This window comes from Diceros bicornis, chromosome 17 (genome assembly GCF_020826845.1).
Source record: "Diceros bicornis minor isolate mBicDic1 chromosome 17, mDicBic1.mat.cur, whole genome shotgun sequence".
In the NCBI taxonomy this organism is placed as follows: Eukaryota; Metazoa; Chordata; class Mammalia; order Perissodactyla; family Rhinocerotidae; genus Diceros; species Diceros bicornis.
In genome coordinates this window covers 21,933,309-21,953,919 of record NC_080756.1, presented here as the reverse complement: position 1 = coordinate 21,953,919, position 20,611 = coordinate 21,933,309, and the positions used below count along the sequence as shown (strand labels likewise).

At 53.7% G+C, this 20,611-nt stretch overlaps 2 protein-coding genes across 6 annotated transcripts in view; one reads left to right on the top strand and one right to left on the bottom strand.

Annotated features, from left to right (window-relative positions):
• Positions 1-1,981: 1,981 nt before the first annotated feature.
• Positions 1,982-8,029, top strand: TMEM106C (transmembrane protein 106C). Of its 4 annotated transcripts, none has more exons than XM_058558408.1 (8): positions 1,982-1,999; positions 2,538-2,749; positions 3,961-4,024; positions 4,524-4,683; positions 4,775-4,915; positions 5,630-5,679; positions 6,344-6,397; positions 7,293-8,029. In XM_058558408.1, exons 2-8 carry the CDS (start codon positions 2,566-2,568, stop codon positions 7,387-7,389), a joined length of 750 nt encoding a protein of 249 aa, XP_058414391.1. In that variant the 5' UTR covers positions 1,982-1,999; positions 2,538-2,565; the 3' UTR covers positions 7,390-8,029. The 4 variants fall into 4 exon arrangements, with proteins under 4 accessions (XP_058414391.1, XP_058414390.1, XP_058414388.1 ...); XM_058558407.1 differs by having other exon boundaries at positions 1,985-2,003; XM_058558405.1 differs by having other exon boundaries at positions 1,990-2,077.
• A 3,386-nt stretch (positions 8,030-11,415) lies between these two features.
• The window catches only part of COL2A1 (collagen type II alpha 1 chain), a 31,676-nt gene continuing 22,480 nt past the window's right edge, over positions 11,416-20,611 (bottom strand). For both annotated transcript variants that reach the window (XM_058558402.1, XM_058558403.1), the window contains 18 exons: positions 20,480-20,533; positions 20,020-20,073; positions 19,555-19,662; positions 18,908-18,961; positions 18,374-18,427; positions 17,449-17,610; positions 17,089-17,196; positions 16,752-16,859; positions 16,364-16,417; positions 16,081-16,188; positions 15,808-15,861; positions 15,550-15,657; positions 15,216-15,269; positions 14,663-14,770; positions 14,056-14,344; positions 13,400-13,587; positions 12,564-12,806; positions 11,416-12,002 (listed from right to left, as the gene is read on the bottom strand). In XM_058558402.1, the coding sequence (XP_058414385.1) occupies positions 11,856-12,002; positions 12,564-12,806; positions 13,400-13,587; positions 14,056-14,344; positions 14,663-14,770; positions 15,216-15,269; positions 15,550-15,657; positions 15,808-15,861; positions 16,081-16,188; positions 16,364-16,417; positions 16,752-16,859; positions 17,089-17,196; positions 17,449-17,610; positions 18,374-18,427; positions 18,908-18,961; positions 19,555-19,662; positions 20,020-20,073; positions 20,480-20,533 (2,055 nt within the window). In that variant the 3' untranslated portion in view covers positions 11,416-11,855. The remainder of the gene's footprint in view (positions 12,003-12,563; positions 12,807-13,399; positions 13,588-14,055; positions 14,345-14,662; positions 14,771-15,215; positions 15,270-15,549; positions 15,658-15,807; positions 15,862-16,080; positions 16,189-16,363; positions 16,418-16,751; positions 16,860-17,088; positions 17,197-17,448; positions 17,611-18,373; positions 18,428-18,907; positions 18,962-19,554; positions 19,663-20,019; positions 20,074-20,479; positions 20,534-20,611) is intronic.

Sequence of the window (20,611 nt, the reverse complement as noted above, 5' to 3'; positions counted from 1 at the left end):
GGCCTCCCCCTCTCTAAGGGCACGTGCCCTAAGGGCAGACGTTAGAAGAGGGTAGAAACCTAAGTGTGGCCTACACAGTGTGGGTTAAAGCAGTCAGACTGGTTGTGTGAAAATCCAGGCTTTCTCCTTAGCTAGCTCTGTCTATATCTTTTAGGATTGCACCCCACTGTGAGAAAGAGACACTCAAAAAAACCCACATTTTTGGGGGGGTGGTTATTTTTCTCAGGTAATGAGAAGTCAGAGGCTAGGGCTTGAATGTGGCTCCAAATGCCATCAGAGACCCAGGCTCCCTTTTTCCTTCTACCCAGCCTTCCTTAGCATAGACTTCTTGCCTCATGGGCACAAGATGGCTGCCCCATCTCCAACAACAAGTCTAAATTCCAAACAAGAAGAGGAAGGTCAAAGCACCAAGTCTCTATCCCTTTTAAGGAGCTTTCCTGGAAGTCCCATACAACCTCTGCTTACATCTCATTGGCTCGAACTGTCTTCCATGGCAAGAAAGGCTGGGAAGTGTATTTTTAATTGAGCATATTGCTGCCCCCAACGAAATCAGATTTGTATAACTAAGGAATATAAACCGGTACAGAACTTGTAAGGAGAGAGGTGAAGACCAGATTTCAGGAAGGAGAAGGTGTGGGCTGGAGATGGTAAAAGAGGAGCAATGGCTCCCTGTTGCTTCTGATAAAGATTCTTTGCTTGACCAAACTTTAGTCAGGCTGCTGAACCTTCTCCGAGGCCCATCTGTGCACTTCCTTGTAAAATCCAGTTTTAGCAAGAACTCCCAACTCTCGATATCTGATCATCACCCTCCATATCTGATTGGGTTCCTCATCCACCACCATCCCCCAGGTGACATCTGATCACCCTGGCCTGTCTTCAACAAGAATCCTGTTAGGTCGGTTTAGCCAGAATTCCCCTCACCCGTGAAGTTCCCTCTTAGTAATTTTCCATCCACTGACCCTCACCCTGCTCCTGGGCTATAAATTCCCACTTGCTCATGCTGTATTTAGAGTTGAGCCCAATCTCTCTCTCCCACTGCAAGATCCCATTGCTGTGGTCCCTACAACTATCAACATGGCCCCTCTTGAACAAAGTCTGCCTTACTGTCTTCAACAAGTGTCATTCAATATTTTTTTGTTCAACCCTTCTTACTCTAAAGGCTCCGAGGGCTGATTGCGACCAGCAGTGGGGCAGATGGCTAGACAGCTGCTGGGGCACCAGCCTTCCCCACAGAATGAGGAGAGAGATATGGAGGTGGCAGGGACCTCGGAGGTCGCCAGCCTCACTCTGCTCTGCCAGGCAGGCCCCTCACTCACCCAGTTAAGAATCTCTCCTCTCCCCCAGCATCGTCTTTAGTAACTTCACCTGCTTAGTCTGCCGCACTTCCTTCTGCTGCAGGCGAAGCTCAACCCGGCAGCATCGAAGAAACCCACCCTTTTAAAAGTGTTCTCTAATCCCTTACGTGCATGCCTTTTGTGTGTGTGTGTGTGTGTGTGTGTGTGTGTGTGTGTGTGTGTGTGTGTGGAGGGCTGGGGAGGGGGAGGCCTTAAAGCAGGATGAGGGCAGGTTCTGTCTTCACCATCTTTGTATCAGCGTCTACACACCCCCTGGGCTCAAATAATAGTTGAGAACGGCTTCGGCCGCCGGCAGCATCTTCCCACCCCGCCCCCCTCCACCCCCACTTCGGCAGAGAGACATTCTACTTCGGAAACTTGACTGGAGCCTTTCCCAGCGTTTTCGGGGCAGCGCGAAGTACCACCCTCTCTCCCAAGTCCTCCTCCCACAAGCAGCGCGGGCCCCCGTCCTCCTCTGCTCTCTGCCGCCCTCTACCTGCGCAGACAGCCGGGCCGCGAAGAGCGCAGGCGCCAGCGCACGCCGGCGTGTCCTGCCCCCACCCCCTCCCCACCCCCCACCCCCTCCCCACCCCCCACCCCACCCCCGGCCAGTCTGCCATTCGGCGCGTGCGCATGGAGTGCGTGCAGCTCCGAGGACTGAAGAGGCAGGTAAACCCGCCGAAGCGGACAGGTGGTGGGGGTCGCGGCCCGGAGAGGAGCTGCCGGGAGTTCGCGCCCTGCAGGTCCGGGGAGTGCGGCGTTCGCTTCCGCTTGGGCGACTCTGGTGGGCTCCGAGCGTCGCTTTTTGCCGGGGGGCGTGACCTGAGTCCGCCTCCCGGGGCTGGGAGTGGAGGGGGATGGGGCTCTCCCTAAGGCCTGTTAACAGTTTGGTGCATATTCTTTGTTCAGGACGGTTCTCTTGAGGAGAGCACAGAGTTTGCAAATAGTTGACAGGAAGGGGCGAGGCTGGGCAGGTTGGCGAAAGCGGGCCCGGTTCTTCCCGCTCTGTATAGGGGGTAGGAGGGGGTGGGGAGCACTGCTACAAAACGAGGGCCCTGGTAGAAATTGTGCAGGTGTTTGGGATCACACGCAGGACGGCAATTTGGTCATTATTGTGTTTTCAGTTTTCTCATAGGAAGATGCAGTTTCTTCTCTTGGCGCAGTGTGGCCACTAACGCCCTGGCTTGCCTCTTTGCATCCTAGGACATGACACAAGTGGCACATACCGGACATGGGGTCCCAGCATTCCGCCTTTGCTCACCCCTCTTCCTGCAGGCGAAAGAAAGATGACAGGGAGGATTTGCTGGCTGAACGGGAGCAGGAAGAAGCCATCGCTCAGTTCCCATATGTGGAGTTCACCGGTCGAGACAGCATCACCTGTCTCACATGCCAGGGGACAGGCTACATTCCAACAGGTGAGAGTCTCTGGCGATCGTGGGAAGGACGATTCCCCAGTGAGAATCTCAGGGTACCCACAGGGCTTCTCCTGTCTTCTAGACAGAGCTTTTCTCCTAGGCAGTAATACCATAGTCACAGACCATGCCCTGAACAGGAGCGGGCTCAGCTGACTTGGTAAACTTGGGCAGGTTCCACAACTTCTCTTGGTTTCCTTATATTTGAAAGCCTTTCTTTTCTTCACTTCTGCTCTTTTGTTCTTTGTTGCCTTGGCTTGGGACATTTGGTTTGCTCTATGTTGTGGGATTTGTTGACAGGCGCATTTGTTCATTGTTCTCACTCATAAGGCCTGGCACAGCTTTGTGGGGTTGGGGACCATCTTGGAAGCGTCTTTTCAAGGAAACGGATAGTGAATCTTTAACAACCTAAGGTCTGAAAAATATATCAAGTGGGAAGAGAAAAACAACTGCTCAGGAGTGGAGCCTGGATTAGGTGCAGGATCATCTGTCACTAAGTTGGCCCTCGGAAAGTCTTAACAGTTTAGATGGAGAGTCACAGAGGTTTATCGCTGGTAAGCACCTTAGAAACCATCTGCTCTGAAGCCTTCATATTACAGATGAGGAGATAGTGCCCTAGAGAGGTAATGACTTGCCCGAGGCCATGCAGTAACGCCAGAACAAGATCCTAGATTTCTCAACTTCCTTGTCACTGCTCTGGCAGGTGATTTGTGGCACTCTCTATAGATTTACTTGTTCCTTGTTCATTAGACCCAAAATATGAAACTAGTATCTTAGAAATGCCTAATTCCAGGGCCGGCCCCGTGGCTTAATGGTTAAGTGCGCGCGCTCCGCTACTGGCGGCCCGGGTTCGGATCCCAGGCGCGCACTGATGCACTGCTTCTCTGGCCATGCTGAGGCCGCGTCCCACATACAGCAACTAGAATGATGTGCAACTATGACATACAACTATCTACTGGGGCTTTGGGGAAAAAAAAGGATGATGATTGGCAATAGATGTTAGCTCAGAGCCGGTCTTCCTCAGCAAAAAGAGGAGGATTAGCATGGATGTTAGCTCAGGGCTGACCTTCATCATAAAAAAAAAAAAAAAAAAAAAAAGAAATGGCTAATTCCAGACACATGTATGTTGTGGAATGCTGATGTGCCATCTGAAGGGAAGTACTGCCAACACATGGGATTTATTTTACCAAAATAATTGTTTGGTTCTTTTCTAGAGCAAGTAAATGAGTTAGTGGCTTTGATCCCACACAGTGATCAGAGATTGCGCCCTCGGAGAACGTGAGTTGCCTGCCTCTCTCCTGTTAATACCTACTTCTGTCCCTAGTCTCTTTTTATACGTACAAATGTCCGTTAACCTTGTGAAAACTTTATCTATTCTTGTAAATCCCCCATTTCCTTTAATACTGTTTGCTCAAGCAAGATAGCTCTGCCCTCATCACAATCTGGGGAAGGAAACTTGAAGCTAGAAGCATTCTGAGGTGGAGGCCAAGTGAGGGAATTGAATTGGAAGGAATTGGAGAAGAGGGGTGTCCTGGGAGGTGAAGAGATGTTTCTGTCCACACAGCTCCTCTCTTCAGCTTCTCTTGCCAGATCGCAAAAAGTGTTCAAATGGGTTCAAAAGGCTTCCCCCACTCAACTCACTCTGCCTGGTTTGTGGTTCCTGGCTCTTTTTACTTTCCTGTCCCTCCCCCCTCCTTCCTGGTTTTGCACTTAATCTTGACTGATTGGACCTTGATGTCCAACTACCTGAGTCAGTTATATGCTGTGTCATTTGCAGTAAGCAGTATGTCCTCCTGTCTGTCTTGCTGTGTCTCCTGGCATCTGGTTTGGTGGTTTTCTTCCTATTTCCGCATTCGGTCCTTGTGGATGATGACGGCATCAAAGTGGTGAAAGTCACGTTCAATAAACAGGACTCACTGGTAGTCCTCTCCATCACGGTAAGACTTCTGGCCGCCCTTCCCGGGCTGTGCAGCTGCAAGTCTCGGACCCAGGACACTTACGCTTGTTTCTGCACTTGCCCTGATCCAGGCCACCCTGAAAATCAGGAACTCCAACTTCTACTCCGTGGCGGTGACCAGCCTGGCCAGCCAGGTTCAGTACATGAACACAGTGGTCGGGTCATACGTGACGACAAACGTCTCCCTCATTCCACCGCGGAGCGAGCACCTGGTATGCTGTTCCTTTAGGATCCTTGCCCCACAGCCCTCAGAGAAGGGAGTGTGGGGATGCCGTAGCCTTGTTACTTTTCGTTTTCCTCTCCTCATTTCCTCCTGTAGGAACTGGTTGATGAGAGAGATCTGATAGGCTCTGCAATTATGAAAAATTCGGAAAAAAATCAGCTAGCATTTAAGTATTGGGGGAGCAAAAGAATTTCTAAGAGAAAGCAATTTGCTGCAAATCAGGAAGAGGCAATGTGACAGTCTGAGGTCCTTTGGCCTCTCAAAAGGGGAGAGATTGGGGGCCAGCTCGGTGGCGTAGTGGTTAAGTTCCTGCCCTCCACTTCGGTGGCCCAGGGTTTGCAGGCCTGGATCCCAGGCGTGGACCTACACACCACTCATCAAGCCATACCATGGTGGCGTCCCATATAAAGTAGAGGAAGATGGGCACGGATGTTAGCTCAGGGCTAATCTTCCTCAGCAAAAAGAGGAAGATTGGCAATGCATGTTAGCTCAGGGCCGATCTTCCTCACCAAAAAAATAAATAAATAAAAAAGGAGAGGTTGGAAGCGTTTGTTAGTGGCTTGTAGTCTATATCAGGGATGATCTTGGGGAAATATTTTGTATGTGATGGAAAAGTGCTCCCAGGTCTTTGGATTGCTACTAATAGTAGTGTTGTGTGTCAGGGGTGCTGGGCCACAGACTGACTCTGGTGTCTTATTTTCAGGTGAATTTTACTGTGAAGGCTGAGATGGGAGGACCATATTCCTATGTGTAGTAAGGACAATGTTCTCTATATGTGTATTCTCCAGTGGATGAAAGGGATTCAGAGTTGTACTCAATTGATCGGGGGTGATCCTGCCTTAAGTCCCAGCCTTTGGCCTGTACGTTCCCTGGCTTTGGCTGTCTTGAGGTTTATTTGGAGGATGTGTTGTTTGATGTACAGCTCAAGTGCTGGAATTTCTAACAGAGAACATTAAGCCACTAGAAATATTTCCATGCTCCAACATTTGTATGATGTGTATGAAGAAAACAAAAGTATTGGGCCAGCCTCAGTGGCCTAGTGGTTAAGTCCAGCGTGCCTCACTTCAGCAGCCCGGGTTTGGTTTCCCGGCTCAGACCTACACCACTCATCTGTCAGTGGCCATGCTGTGGTGGCAGCTCACGTAGAAAGAGGAAGATTGGCAGTGGATCTTAGCTCAGGACGAGTCTTCCTCAGCAAAAAAAACAAAAGTATCATTATGTGGGAGAGTGAAAGGACACCTGGGGACTGGGAACTAGTGAGGCGTGGCAGCACTAAGGTCGGAAGGTGGGTGTGGGGGAGGGGAGGCCCCCAAATACGGCAGACTGCTCCTCAGTTTGACAGTGTAGCTTAGCACTCTTCTGCTGATTCTCCTTTCTTTTAATCAAACTGACTGTTTCCATATTTGCTGTTTGGTAGCTTCTTCTGCACATTACCGGATATCCTGGTTCACAACATAGTGATCTTCATGCGGTACGTCACGCCTCTCCGTCCCCACGGCCTTTGTGTTTGAGCCGGGACCGTCAGGCTGTGCGAGCTCACCACCTTTGCTGGGGAGATCTTGTGTGACCCACAATGCAGGGGCACCTAGCCAAAGGGGGACGCCCAATGCCTTACAGGCACAGACACAGAGGACCCTTGGTGTCCTCCAGGTGCAGTGTCCGAATCTCCTTCACAAATCACCGGTTTCACAGTGAACAGCTAGACGTATAATTTTCTCCATGAAATGGGGTCTAGTTTTGTGACCCCTTAAGAATCCTAATGAGACTAGCAAAGAGCAGAAAAGCTTTCTCAGGTTGTAAGTCCTGCGCATTTGGTGAGACTTGCTCTCTATCCACACAAATTACCATGTCATGGAACTTCTGGGTTATTCCCAGAACCATGACTGTTAAATTTGCAAGTGATCAGGGTCTGCTGCAGACATTTGAAGTATGAGAGTTTAGAGCAGGGTTTCTCAGCCTCGGCACTATGGACATTTTAGGCCAGACAGATTTTTGTTGTGGAGGGCTGTCCTGTGCATTGCAGGAATTTAACAGCATCCCTGGCCTCTCCCCACTAGATGCCAGTAACACTCACCACCTCCTTCCCCCTCAATTGTAACAACCCAGAATGTCTCCAGACGTTGTCAGAATTCTCCGGTGGGGTAATCGTCACCAGTTGAGAATCACTCATTTAGAAGGTCACCCCGTGCCACAGCATCTCTGTGGTTGTGGGAAGATCCTCTGGCCTCCTGGTTACATAACCATGAGGATACGCATCTGGGACCCTGGATATTGTTGCCTGAGTTTACGAGAACTTATGTGGGCAATTTTTCTTACTTATTTCATCTCAAAAACAGAATTAATTCTTCTCGGTTTCTTTTCCCCAGAACTTCAGTGAAAATTTCGTACATTGGCCACGTGACCCAGGGCTCCTTGGAGACACATCACTATGTGGATTGTGGAGCAAATTCCACAGCTGTTTAGAAACTGCCCTTGGCTCTTCCAGGGCAGCACCTGTCAGAAGAGACACAGCATCTGTTTCCAGGACCTGAGTTCCATACCTACCCCAGGTGGTAGAAGGAGAGGAGAAATTGATTCTCTTAATCCCCAGTGAACATCCTCCTATCACTTGGGAAGAAAACTCCTCTTTGTAGCATCATTTATGTTTCTCAGAACCAGCAGAATCACTGCCCAGTGCCTGGCCTTATGCCCAGCAAATAGTAGGCACTCCAAGAAGTTTTGAAGAATTTAATTCAGATCTCTTCAGCTGTTCTTGGGACATTATAACCTGAAATCATACCGTGGTTCTAGGTCCTCAGACCACAGAGGGATATGGAGACAGGACTGTTAGGACAGCTGCAGAACTGTCATCCGGGCCTCATCTGCACAGGAGAGGCAGCGAGGAGGGAACGTTTGAATATGTAAAAGAAGAAAGCACAGACCGTTCAATATGTGAAATTTTTTCATCTGTTCTTAAATGCCTAGAACTTAAAGCAAACTTTTTTCCTGTAGAAAGTTACAATTGTTTTTACCAAGAATCCATATGAGCTTGATTTACCCTTCGTCCATTGGCTGGAACATGGATTGAGGATTTGGTAGAAAAATAAACCCTGCTTTTGCTTCATCTGCATCTCCTCTGATTGCCTGGATGTCTGGGGGCCCATAGAGTGGTTGCCACTAAGTGGGTGGGTCAGCACAGGATGGAAGGGAAGGAGCCCGGATTGTGCTGTCCCGTCAGCTCCTAGCACAGAAAGCAGCCTCCCTTCCTCCCTGCTTCTGGTGGTGACAGGCTGCCCTATTGCTCTTGCAGAACAGAGCACGTAATGCCCCCTGGAGGTTGGGAGAGGTAGGGCAGAGATGCCTGAGGAATCGCTTCCCTGAGGACTAAATTTTCCCCACCAACTGGCTGTGGTGCTGATGAAGAGGACCTGGTTTGAAGCTGAAAGTTTCTTAAACTGTCTTCACCCTTTTCTCAGCCACCAAAGAGTGGGCTGCAGCCCCATGGTGGCGGGGAATCTAGTTGGGAAAATTGAGTAGTCAGGTTTCAGAACTCGGCTGAGTGGGCTCCAGCTCCTTCCCCAGCACTGGTGGCCTAGGGGAACCCTAACAGAGCAACAGGGTGGCAGGGGGTCTGTATTAGTTTTTGCCTCCATTCCCATAGCTTGATTTTCAATACTTGCTTAATTATTTTTGCACTCTGAATCTTCAAACTAAGGCTAAATTTCATGACTATTTGGCTGATACAGACCCTGATTGAGTAACCCAAAAGCTGAGGGTTGAAAGCTGAATTTCAGCATTGCCCTGGGTCCATTAATGGTCTGTATATACATGATAGTGATGCCTGTTCTCTGTATTCATGACAGAACATGACTTGTATGGAAGCAAATGTGCACCATTCCTGAGAATATTGCCCTAAACACATGAAGATGTTCACGTTGCTGCATTTTCTCTTTGGTTTTCCCATTTTCCAAATGTTGGAGCCTCTAGCATATTTTTCATGTAATTTTGAAAAAGGTACTCATGTTGGTACTTCAGTTTTAAATAATTTTTTGTGAGAATGTGCCTCGATAGCATTTCTTGCTTCTCAAGACTACCTTTAAATCCAGCTATGATATTCAAATGACAGCACTTAAATTTTTTAAACATACAGCAGTGTCTGATCTCATAATGCTGTGAATTCTCGTAGCTATTTATATTCTTAGCATCCCAAAAGGCACTGTAGGATGCTCTGCATAGTTGTGTTATGCTGTCTGTCAATCCTTCAACAAATGCATGGAATTTGCCCTCAGCAACACCAAAATAGAGAGGGGAAGTGCTTGGCTCAGGGGTCATTGCCATCACCGTTGTCTTTCTAGTGAATTGAGATTTGGAAAGAATGGATTTGTTGGAGATGAGACTTCACCAGAGTTCTCTTTTATCTGTAGCTTCTGGCTTGGCTTTACTGTGACCTCTTTCTTGCTCTCAAATTACTTACACGGTGTCACCTGGTTGAAATCTCCATTTATTCATTTATTCATTCCAAAAAAGTATGTATTGAGCACCTGGTGTATGCTAAGGAGTACATTTACTGGTATATTTTGTCCAGAGTCATAGCCAGAAGTTTACAGCTCTATCACAAGCTGCCTTTACTCACCAGGCCCACAATTTACCTCCGCCATCTATTCTGCAACTCCAGTGACCCCAAAGCAGGATCCCCGAGATCTCTGGGTCAACTGTCCTTCTGGGGATTCTAGCCCCAAGTGTGGAACAAATTATTAAAAGAATCAGCCTATTTGTCAAAGCTCTGCATGAATCTAAGGGGTCCCAAGTATTTTCTCTGGACAAAATAATCCTATTCTTTGTAAGATTCTTCGTCACCTCGAGAGCACTCTTGTAAGATTCTGCGTTCCTTCACTTGTTTAGAAGGGGAGACTATTTCAGAAGTTGTTCTTTGGTTTGCCCAGGATCCGGTGGCCTTGAGTAAGTTGGAGCTGGAGCTCAGACTCCCGACTCCTGGTTAAAGCCTTTTGAGCCGGACACTCGATAGAGATGAGGAAGCTTCGGAGAGGAAAAGGAACCTGAGTGAGGCCTCACAATAAGTAGGGCAAGTCTGTCCACTCAGTCCTGCTAGGGGCAGGCTTTCGTCTGAGAGGTTATTCTGCCTTTCCTGGGGCATCACAGGAATTAGCAATGAACCTGGTTACTCCCACCTTCCCTTCGGGGCCAGGCTGGGACGAGGAAGCAGCAGTGAGCAGCACAGCCCTGCCGTCCACGGTCGTGTGGTTCGATCTGACCGCAGATGCAGAGCTTTCTGTCCACTGCTTCTCTGGCCTTGAGCTCTGCCTTCTGGTTCACTCCTCGATTACCTACACACCAGGTGCTATTATTTCTGGGTTTTACTAGGTACCCAGCAAGTGCGTGGGCTGCAGGGATCACCTTGATATCCTGGGGCAAATGGGACTTCTCTTACAAAGGTCTGAGCTGATGGTCACAATCTACAGACCTGCTTTAGTAAGAGTTGGTGCTCTGATGCTGCTGTGGGCAGTGATGTGACCCGGAAGCAGGACGGGCTCTCTGCGTGTGCTTGACTCAGTGGAACTCAACTATTCAGCTGTTCAGCTCCACCTGTTGTCTAAGGGAAGGGTTTCATAATCATCCACACACCTCACTGTCTCCCCTTTGCCCTCACTAGCTCTCTGGGTAGAAGGAAGAGTTGTTTATTTTAGATTATGAGATAGATAGCTATTCTAATTATGTGTTCTTAATTAGGTTTTCATGTTACTCTTTTAGTTTGTCACGAACTAGTCCTCTCTAGTGGAGAAGTGACAGCTTCCTCATTTTTGCCACACACACATGACTTTGGAAAGCAAGGGACACGTGATGGTCAGGAGAAATGGGAGGGTGTCCATTCATAAGCCTGGTATTGAGAGGAAGTCCATGGAAGCTTTACATGCAGGCCCGGGAAGTGAACAATGGGGGCCGGAGGGACAGAGCAGGAAAGAGGAATAAGGGTGGGGGGGGCTCTAACACTTCCACCTCTCCCCAAACTAAAAGTCTTAGAGACACTCAGAAATAGATCACCTGGATTATCTGATAGTGTGCACGTATCCTGGGTCCCTGCCGATTCGCTCCCCTCTCCTCCTCCCTCCCCGCCCCCACCCTCCGAAGCATCTCTGATCTCTCAGCCCAGCATCCCATCCCATCACCAGTGCCTCACTTCTCTTGCACCAATCTGCCCTAGAGTTGTGCTCCATGTTCACTCTCAAGAGCAAGGCCATCCCTCTTTTGTGCCTCCCTTTCCAAATCTTGGTCTCTGGTCCCAGTTCACCCCTGGGTTCCATGCAGCACCAAGGTTACAAAAAGAGACATGTCTGTGTTTGTGTAAGGTCACTAAACCAGGCAGTGTGCCTTTAGCATCCTCCCTCTTGGTTGAAAAGTCAACAGAAGAAGGCCTAGGATCGCCGTTTGGTCATGCCGATGGAATCAAGGACTGATGGCAAATAAAGCACAAAGCACAGATCAATATGTACTTTCCAATAATTTTTTTGTTTTTAATATCAATTGATGTTTTAAAAAATACAGAGGTGTTTGACACAGAATAGCACCATTGTGTAGGACACACACAGTTCCTGCGCCCGGCACCTGAAGGGGGGGGGGTCTTCTCGCCTGGGCTGGGGGGCAGTCACTCGGGGGCGTTTGACTCACACCAGTTAGTTTCCTGCCTCTGCCTTGACCCAAAGGTCTTACAGGAAGACAATAAATAAATAGAACACCGAGATTTTATTTTGCAGTCTGCCCAGTTCAGGTCTCTCAGAAAGAGAGGGGAGAAAAGTCCAAACTGTGAGAGGGTGGGACGAATGGACATCAGGTCAGGTCAGCCATTCAGTGCAGAGTCCTAGCGTGACTGGAATTGGAAAGTACTTGGGTCCTTCGGGTTTGCAATGGATTGTGTTTTTTCTGGGTTCAGGTCTTTACAAGAAGCAGACGGGCCCTATGTCCACACCAAATTCCTGCTCAGGCCCTCCTATGTCCATGGGTGCAATGTCAATGATGGGGAGGCGTGAGGTCTTCTGTGACCGGTATTCAATCGTAGTCTTGCCCCACTTACCGGTGTGTTTCTAGGGGAAAAAGAGAGGAGACAGTATTCAATGGATGCCTTGCGATCCAGTGCCAGCTGCCCAGGACCCCAAAACTGAGTGAGCATCGTAGAACACCAAGTACAAAACACACTCGGGGGCTCCCTAGACCTTTTTCAGCTTGCCAAAGCCCCCTCCACCGCAACTCTTGTCCTTAGCAGCAGGGCCTCCTCCATCCTGCCCTTCTTCTCCTTCCCCTAGAGTCCCTACAGTGAGCTCCCTGCCTGGGACCCCCTCTTTGCACCATCTCATAGGCAGGCCTAGACACACTACATGAATATACCTACAAGAGTCACCGGACACACTAGGTAGGGTGTTATTTCCCCTGAGCCAAGGGAGTGGAGAAGATAGAACAACACGCATCTCTCCCTCACCTCTCAATCTGCATGTCTTCTCTACACAATCCCTCACACTCACGCCTCTGATGATCCCAGCACTCTAGGACTATGACACCTGCCATGGACCACCCCTCAGCCCGCTCCAGCCTGAGCCCCAGGTCCCAGGCAGCTCATCTCTCTGGCAGCTGCAGCCGGCCCAACTCACCGTGCAGCCATCCTTTAAGACAGTATACGTGAACCTGCTGTTGCCCTCGGCCCGGATCTCCACATCGTTGGAGCCCTGGATGAGCAGGGCCTTCTTGAGGTTGCCAGCTGCTTCATCCAGGTAGGCAATGCTGTTCTTGCAGTGGTAGGTGATGTTCTGGGAGCCCTCGGTGGACAGCAGGCGCAGGAAGGTCATCTGGACGTTGGCAGTGTTGGGAGCCAAGTTGTCATCTCCATAGCTGAACTGTTAGTGCAGAGAGCAGCGAGCAGCGGGATGAGGCCCCGGACTGGCATCCAAGGGGATCAGGGGCTGCAGGGGCTGCCAACTGCCCAGGGATCAGGGGACTGAAGGGGGCCGGGGGAGCAGGTCACTGGGAGGATGATTTTGCTTCCAGGGAGTGAAGCCCGCCTCCAAAGGTGTCCTCCTCCATGTCTCATGGGAAAAAATACTATTCCTTCTCCTGAGCCCCAAAGAAAACTGGTGAGACTGCGAGCAAGATGCTAAAAACTTCCAGGGAGGGGGCTGGCCCGGTGGCGCAAGCGGTTAAGTGCGCGCGCTCCGCTGCGGCGGCCCGGGGTTCGCTGGTTCGGATCCCGGGCGCGCACCGACGCACTGCTTGGTAAGCCATGCTGTGGCGGCGTCCCATATAAAGTGGAGGAAGATGGGCACAGATGTTAGCCCAGGGCCGTCTTCCTCAGCAAAAAAAGAGGAGGATTGGCGGATGTTAGCTCAGGGCTGATCTCCTCACAAAAAAAAAAAAAAAAAAAAACTTCCAGGGAGAAAGAAGAGAAAGATTCTGAGGCGCCATCTCTGGCCTAGAGCAACCAGGTACTCACGTGGAAGCCACCGTTGACGGTTTCTCCAAACCAGATGTGCTTCTTGTCCTTGCTCTTGCTGCTCCACCAGTTCTTCTTGGGAACGTTCGCCGGGTTCGGGTAGACGCAGGTCTCGCCAGTCTCCATGTTGCAGAAAACTTTCATGGCGTCCAAGGTGCAGCCCTGGTTGGGGTCAATCCAGTAGTCTCCTGCAGGGGGAGGAGGCAACACCATCAGGGCTCAGACAGGCACAGACACATACTCCCGAGAGGCCCAGGCCTGCCTGGGAGAGAGAGAAAGGCCTCCGGGGACACCGGGGGAGAGGAGCAGGGAATGAGGGCCATGTGTGGCCAGAGGGAGGGGAGACGAGGGATCAGGGGCAAGGAGGCCTGGATGGGAAAGTCTAGTGCTAACTAGGGGTGCAAACAAAAGGGCAGGAGCAGTGCCAGCCTGGTGGATGGGACTCTACCCTGAAGTCACTTCTCCCGTGGAGCCATGGCAGCACAGGAGCCAGGCTGCAGTTCCTCTGCTGTGAGATAGAGGAGTAACCGTCTGCCAGAACCTTGCAGGCCTGGCTCTGCCTTGCGCTACAGGGCGTCTCCTTGTTCAGAAGGGGTCCCTGCCCCGTGGGCTGACTTCTACTCTCTGGGGCAGGGGGTCCAGCCCTCTAGGCTCACCGCTCTTCCATTCGGGGTGGCAGAGTTTCAGGTCCCGGCAGGTGCGAGCAGGGTTCTTGCGGGAGCCCTCGGGGCTGCGAATGCTCTCGATCTGGTTGTTGAGGGACTTCAGTGTGGCCTCCACCTCCTCGTCATGCTGTCTCAGACCGCCAGCCGCCTCATCAGCCCGCATGTACTGCAGGGGGTCAGGGCCCTTCTCTCTCGGGCCTAGGCCAGCAAAAGCGGACATGTCGATGCCAGGGCCAGGGGGACCTGGAGGGCCAGGGGGTCCAGGAGTTCCAGGAGGACCCTGCAGCAGGAAACAGAGAAATCAGCCGGGAGTTGTGGGGTAACACCCCTCTTATGTCCTTCTCCACCTGCTAGAATGTACTGGAGTGTGTTCTTCCCAGTCCCAAGGGTGGGGGAGGGGGTGCAGCAGGCCAGGATGAAGAAAACCATAGCACCTTCCCTATTTCTTCATTTGAACCTCCAGGGACACCCCAGGATAAAGGATGCCTTCACCGTTAGCTGCAGGCTGATGCCCCTAAAGAGGCTCTTAGCACCAGAGAGCGCAAGCTCCCAGATGCTGGGACGCCTCAGACAGCAGGGAAGGAGTCAGGACACTTACAGCGGGGCCAGTTTCTCCTGAACGTCCACGGGGGCCAGGAGGTCCGATGGGGCCAGGGATTCCATTAGCACCATCTTTGCCAGAGGGACCGACAGGGCCAGGAGGACCCTGCAGGCCAGGAGAGAGAGAGGCAGTGAGAAAGGGCAGGTCAGAGTGGCTGGGGCTGGTTAGGAGGCCATCCTGATACCACTAGCCAGTCTGCTCCCAATTCTTCACATTTTTCAGTCATAGAACCCCAAACTGGTCTCTATTTGGCCAAGAACCAGCAGGATGGCTTCATGGCTCTCCTACCCTCCTCAGCTCTTCCGTGTAAAATCCTATTTGCAGGAGGCCTGTCCGACAGCTCAGAGCTGCTCTCATGTTCATCTGCCTGTGATTGTGGGTGCTCTTCTGACTGCAGTCACACAGGGACAGTCCTACCTCCACTGCTGAGTGAGGCCCCCTGAGCCCAGGCCTTCCCCAGAGGGGCAATGTTTCCCTCCCCATCAGAACACGTGGCCAGGGCCCCAGCCCCATTTCCCCTCTGAGGAAGGGCTCACTCCATCTCACTTACTCTAGGGCCAGAAGGACCAGCAGGACCAGAAGCACCTTGGTCTCCAGAAGGACCCTGTGCAGAAGGAAGAGGCAAAGGTCAGAGGTGAGCAGAGACGGGCTCCATCTTCCAGGACGGGAAGCCTTCTTGAATGTATATATATCTCTCTTGGAAGTTAGGGGAGCAGATACATGTCCCGCCCCCATTCCCTTTCTACTTCCTCCTCCCTCCAACCCTGAGGGAGTGCTGGAAATCTCTTAGGATGATCCCACGTTGTCTTAGCAGCATGGGAGACTCAAGTGGGCTCTGAGCTGTGGGAGGCTGTCGGGAGCCGAGCACACACAGCAACACTCACAGGAGGGCCGGGCAGACCCTGCAGACCAGTGAAGCCACGGTGTCCCTTCAGTCCCCTCTCGCCAGCCTCTCCAGCTTCTCCTTTGTCACCACGGGGGCCTTGAGGGCCCTGGGAACAAGACAGACACGGGTTGGGTCAGGTCAGGGCAAGAGCCTTCTGCTGGCCTCAGCTGAGCCAAGGAGTTCCAGGATCCTCGGTCCCTGCTGCCCTCCGAGCTGTGCCTGTGGGGGACCCGGCACAGGACGCTCAGATACTCACCGGCAATCCCCGGGCTCCAGCCGGTCCTGCGGGTCCCATGGGGCCTTGTGCGCCCTATGAGGAGAGAGCGGGAGCAACATCAGAGCAAAGCCAGGACAGGCATGGCCTCCCTCCGTGTCTGCCCCTTGGCCTTGGCCAGGACTGCAGCCGCCGCTCCCGCGGGGACCAGTTATGCCTCCAGGGCCTGGGGTGGGGAGGGCAGATTGTGAAAGAGCTCCCCGCTCACTCAGCCACCCTCCTCCTTCCAGCTTTCACTGAATTAAGGATACTCACAGCTTCTCCTCGGTCTCCCTGTTTGCCAATTGGGCCTGCGGGGCCAGGAGACCCGGGGGGTCCAGGGGCTCCGGGAGCACCCAGGGGACCAGCCTCACCACGATCACCCTGTCAGGAGAGAGGTCTCAGGCTCAGAGAAGAATGTGCCAGAAGAGGCAAGGAGAGAAGTTCCCTCCAGACTGACATAAGACTCTGACCCCAACCTGCCACCCCGGGCTGACCTGTTAGGCCAGAGGGAATGTCCTCCCTGTCCCACTGCACATAGAGACACCCAGATATTCACCTTGACTCCAGCTGCGCCATCTCTGCCAGGGGGGCCGTCAGCACCAGGGGTTCCCTGGGCAAAGGGAAACAAGATGCCATTAGAACTGCCCCACCCGTGTTCTGCTCTGCTCTCCCGTGCTCCCTACAGAAGCCCCAGGCTTGTTCCCTTCCATTTGACCACTGAAGCCAAAGCTTTCTCCCCGAGCTTCCTTCTGCCTTCCTCCCTATTCACCCAGGTCTTAGTCTCCGAGTCCTTCTCTCTCCCATCACGACCTTCCCATGACCCCCGGGCACTTGGCCCATCAGTCCCTCCTGTCATCCCCCTCTCCAGGCCATTAGGGCTTGGCCTGGCCACCAGCACTCGTCTCCCTAGTAAGGGCCACCCCACTCTGGGTCCCACCACTCACCTCTCGTCCAGGTTCACCAGCAGGACCAGTCAGGCCAGGAGGACCCACTGGACCAGGGGGACCTCGGTCTCCAGATGCCCCAGGAGCTCCCTGCTTGCCAGGCTCACCCTGAGGGACAGTGACAAGGATGAGAGCACAGTCTAAGCACCCCTGCCCGGGCCCGCTGAGCCTTTCCTGGGAAAGGGCTGATGAAGGGACAGTCCTGAGGGTGCTGAGTGGGTGGAAGCCTCAGGGGGTGGCGTTGCTTCTGCAGAGGCCAGGCCACTGCACCAAGAGCACTTGGGCCTGAGCCAGGCTGAGCCCAGCTGGCCTAGAGGAAGGAGAATCCCTCACTCACCGATGGGCCGGGCAGGCCGGGGAATCCTCTCTCACCACGCTGTCCAGGCAGACCAACAATGCCCCTCTGACCAGCCAGACCCTGGGGACCTGGAGGACCGTCGGGACCCTAAGAGAAGAGAGGTGGGAGATGAGAACTTGAGAAGTGACACAGCGGCCCAGCCATCCAGGCCGTCTGGCCACTGACTCCGCAAGGATCAGCTCTTCCTCACAGGACACTTCTCTCTGCAGGGCTCCCTCCCCAGCACCCCTACAGTCCCCACTCCCTCCCACTCTCTGCTCTGAGAGCTCAGAAGCCTCTCACAGCTCTGGCCCCAAGGACTTTGGCCCTGGGCTGGCCTGGCCCTGGCGAGGGACTTACTGAGGGACCATCCTCTCCAGGTTCTCCCTTCTCGCCAGGGGGTCCGGCAGGACCTTGGAGGCCAGGGTCACCAGCTCGGCCGGGGGGACCGCTGTCTCCTCGAGCACCTTTGGGACCATCTTTTCCAGAAGGACCAGGGGGACCAGGGGGTCCAGGGTTGCCCTAGAAGGAGCAAATGCGGGAAGTGAGAACTCATCTCACCCTTTTCCATCTATTCAGGCTGCCAAAGCTGTGGCCCCAGGGACAGCGGTTGCCCTCTGGGAGCTCCCTCCACACTAAGGGGAGCCTGACCCCACCCAGGCTACCTCTTCCATCTCCTCTCCCACGTGAGAGCTCCGGGCAGCCAGCCCTGGCTTCTCTGGCCCCTGCGCACTTTGCTTTTTCTGATCTGCTTGGAACCCCTCCTGCCTCCTCTCCTTCAGCCTCAATCCCACCTTCCTCAAGGACAGCGCAGAGCTTGCTCCTCTGACCCCTAAGCCTCTGCACCTGCTCCCTCTGCACTTGGTGTGGGTGAGCTGGGCAACTTTTTGTCATCTCTCCTCCCTCCACTGCAGACTCCCTAGGGCAACACGTACGACTTGCACAGGGCCAGGCGCACACACGTGCTCAAGAAATGCGTGTCCATGATGAAGGCAATTGTGCCAGCCCCGTTCTGCCCAAAAGTCAGAGTCTGAGGGTTTGAGCCCAAGCCAGCAGGGAAGGTTGCCTGTGGCCAACAAAGGGGTCACAGCCTTGCTCCCAGCTATCTAGGGGGATAGGTTCCGTGGTCAATCAACTATCCTCCCAGGAGTGGGAATGGGCACAAGGGGTGGAGGCCAGCCTGGGCTCTCTGGGCCCTGTTTGGGCACTGGGCCAGACTCTTCGGCTCCTGCCTGTGCCTCGCATGCCAGAAGTAAGGTAGGAACCAGCCTGGAGCAGCACTCACATTGGAGCCTGGGGGTCCGACGCGGCCAGCAGCTCCGGGGAATCCAGTGGCTCCCTATGGGAGGAGAGGAGAGCCCCTGAATACTTTGGGCCCACAGGAAGTCCAAGAATCAAACGTGGGGGTTTCAGAGGCTGGTGTGGAAAGGGGCGAGGGGAGGTAGAGAGGGAGAAAGGCACCCCAGGGGTCCAGACATAGGACCATGCAGCTGTAGCCTCTCTGCCTCCAGCTCCTGCAGGGGAACATCCAGCTGGGGCATTCAGTGTTTCAGGGATCTAGTCAGGGGGCCAAGCCTGGCCCAGGGCCCCCCAGGATCACTGCGCACCAGCAGAGGGGGTGCCTCTCTCCCCTGGCTGTGGAGTGGGCTTGGGCTGGGGGCAAGAGCAGGGCTGAGAAAGCAGGAGGTGGGTAACTCCCAGAACACTTCCGTGGGAGCCTCTGGGGCCATTCATGAGGTCAGGGGAGTGAGAGAAGCTGCTGCCCCCACAGTACCCTCCACCCCACCTGGGTGATGGTGGGAACAGGGGCCTCACTCACCGGGGGCCCTTGAGCACCTCGGGCTCCTTTAGGACCAGTCACACCAGTAGGACCCTGGGGAGAAAGGAGGGAGACTATGAGGGGGAGAGCCTGTCCGGAGGACTCTCTAAGGCTAAGTTTTCACAGATGCTGCTTTCTCGGCACTAAAATCCCAGCCTGGAGAAGCTGTCATAGGCAGGCCAGCCACCTTGGCCAGCAGGAGACGAGTGTTCTAGGAGAGTGTTCTAGGAGATGTCAAGATGGAGAAGCCCAGCAGGGATCCACGGAGCCAGTCCAAGGTCTCCCCTGCCCGTCCCCAGGAGACTGGCTCCTCCATCTGGGGATGTCTGTCTTCAGGGAGACATGGCCTGCACTCTCTCTGTCCCCCAGCACCCCCACCGCACACCTCACACCCCCGCCCAAGACAGTGAAAGCCAGTTTAGCTGCAGGAACCTTCACCCTGAGTGCAAATCCCTCCTCCCCACAGCCTCTCCCTCCTGCGGCAGCGGCAGCAGCAGGCTCCAGAGTCTGCTGAGTGGAGGGCCCTACACTCAGGTGGGCATCCCCCAGGCCTCCTAGTCCTTCTCTGGCTGTCCAGGCCTCTCACCCTGCACCCAACCACCCCTGCCCCGTGGGAACAGCTCCTGGGAGAGCTCAGTGCTACCCACCTGAGGCCCAGGAGCTCCAGAGGGGCCCTGAGGACCAGGGGCACCAGCATCACCTTTCTGGCCGGCCTCTCCTTGCTCGCCCTTCGCACCAGGCTGCCCATCAGCACCCTGTCCCGGGAAGGAGGAAGCAGGTGAGGGAGGGGCAAGCCAAATACTCGAGATTCTCCCAAAAGGGCCAGAGGCTCTGAGTGAGTGTGTGTGCGTGAGTGCGTACGTGCGTGCATGTGTGTAAGTGTGTCCACCCAGGGCCCAAAAGCTGGCTCTAAGACAGGATTGCTGTATTAGTGTGGGGGTGTGACAGGAGAGGAGAGGAGAGGCCATTTCTCTTTTCTTTAAATTTTCTGATCAATCAACTATCCTCCCAGGAGTAGCAATGGGCACAAGGGGTGGAGGTGACCTTGGGGCAGGATGCAGCACCAGCCTGAGTAGGGGGTGGTGGGAGTGAGGGTGGACCGGGATACTCACGGGAGGACCTGCAAATCCAGCGGGTCCGGGGGGTCCAGTCTCTCCACGTTCGCCCTGTGAGAGAAGGGGCCTCAGGAGGGTAAGGCCCCACTGCCTGCCCGCTTCTGTTCCCTCCTGCGAGCCCAGAGCCCTTTCTGGCCCAGCCCAGCCTCTTGTACAATAACCCCCAAGAGAAGGCATCTGAAAGTAGCCTTTAGGAAGTTCCGTCCCAAATAAAGGGACCCAGGTGAGAAAGCCTCTCTTGGTCAGAGGATCTGGTGACCCGAAGGCCCTCCACCTTGACCACATCATGGGAGTGACATGCCTTCTCCCTTCCTTTCTCATCCCTCCTCCCACCCCTAGACCCAAAGGGCAGCAGGGAGCCAGTGCCGGGTGCCTGCAGGGCTGGGCTGAGAGGCAGAGCCGCTCCCTTGCTCCCAGGGGCCTGGGGACAGAGCCAGGCTCAAGGGCAGATACTCACCGGGGCACCGCGAGCACCAGCAGATCCTGCAGGACCAGGAGGTCCAACTTCTCCCTAAGGTGGGGAGAGGGGGACAGGAGCCATGGGTGAGGGGGTGGGGTCACAGCACAGTGCATCCAGGAAGCCCTGACA

Excerpts from the sequence above, each read along its gene's own strand:
- TMEM106C (XM_058558408.1), top strand. The coding sequence starts at position 2,566 with ATGGGGTCCCAGCATTCCGCCTTTGCTCACCCCTCTTCCTGCAGGCGA. Across the intron at positions 4,025-4,523 it reads AGATTGCGCCCTCGGAGAAC|TAAGCAGTATGTCCTCCTGT; the intron begins GTGAGTTGCCTG and ends TGTCATTTGCAG. Across the intron at positions 6,398-7,292 it reads AACATAGTGATCTTCATGCG|AACTTCAGTGAAAATTTCGT; the intron begins GTACGTCACGCC and ends TCTTTTCCCCAG.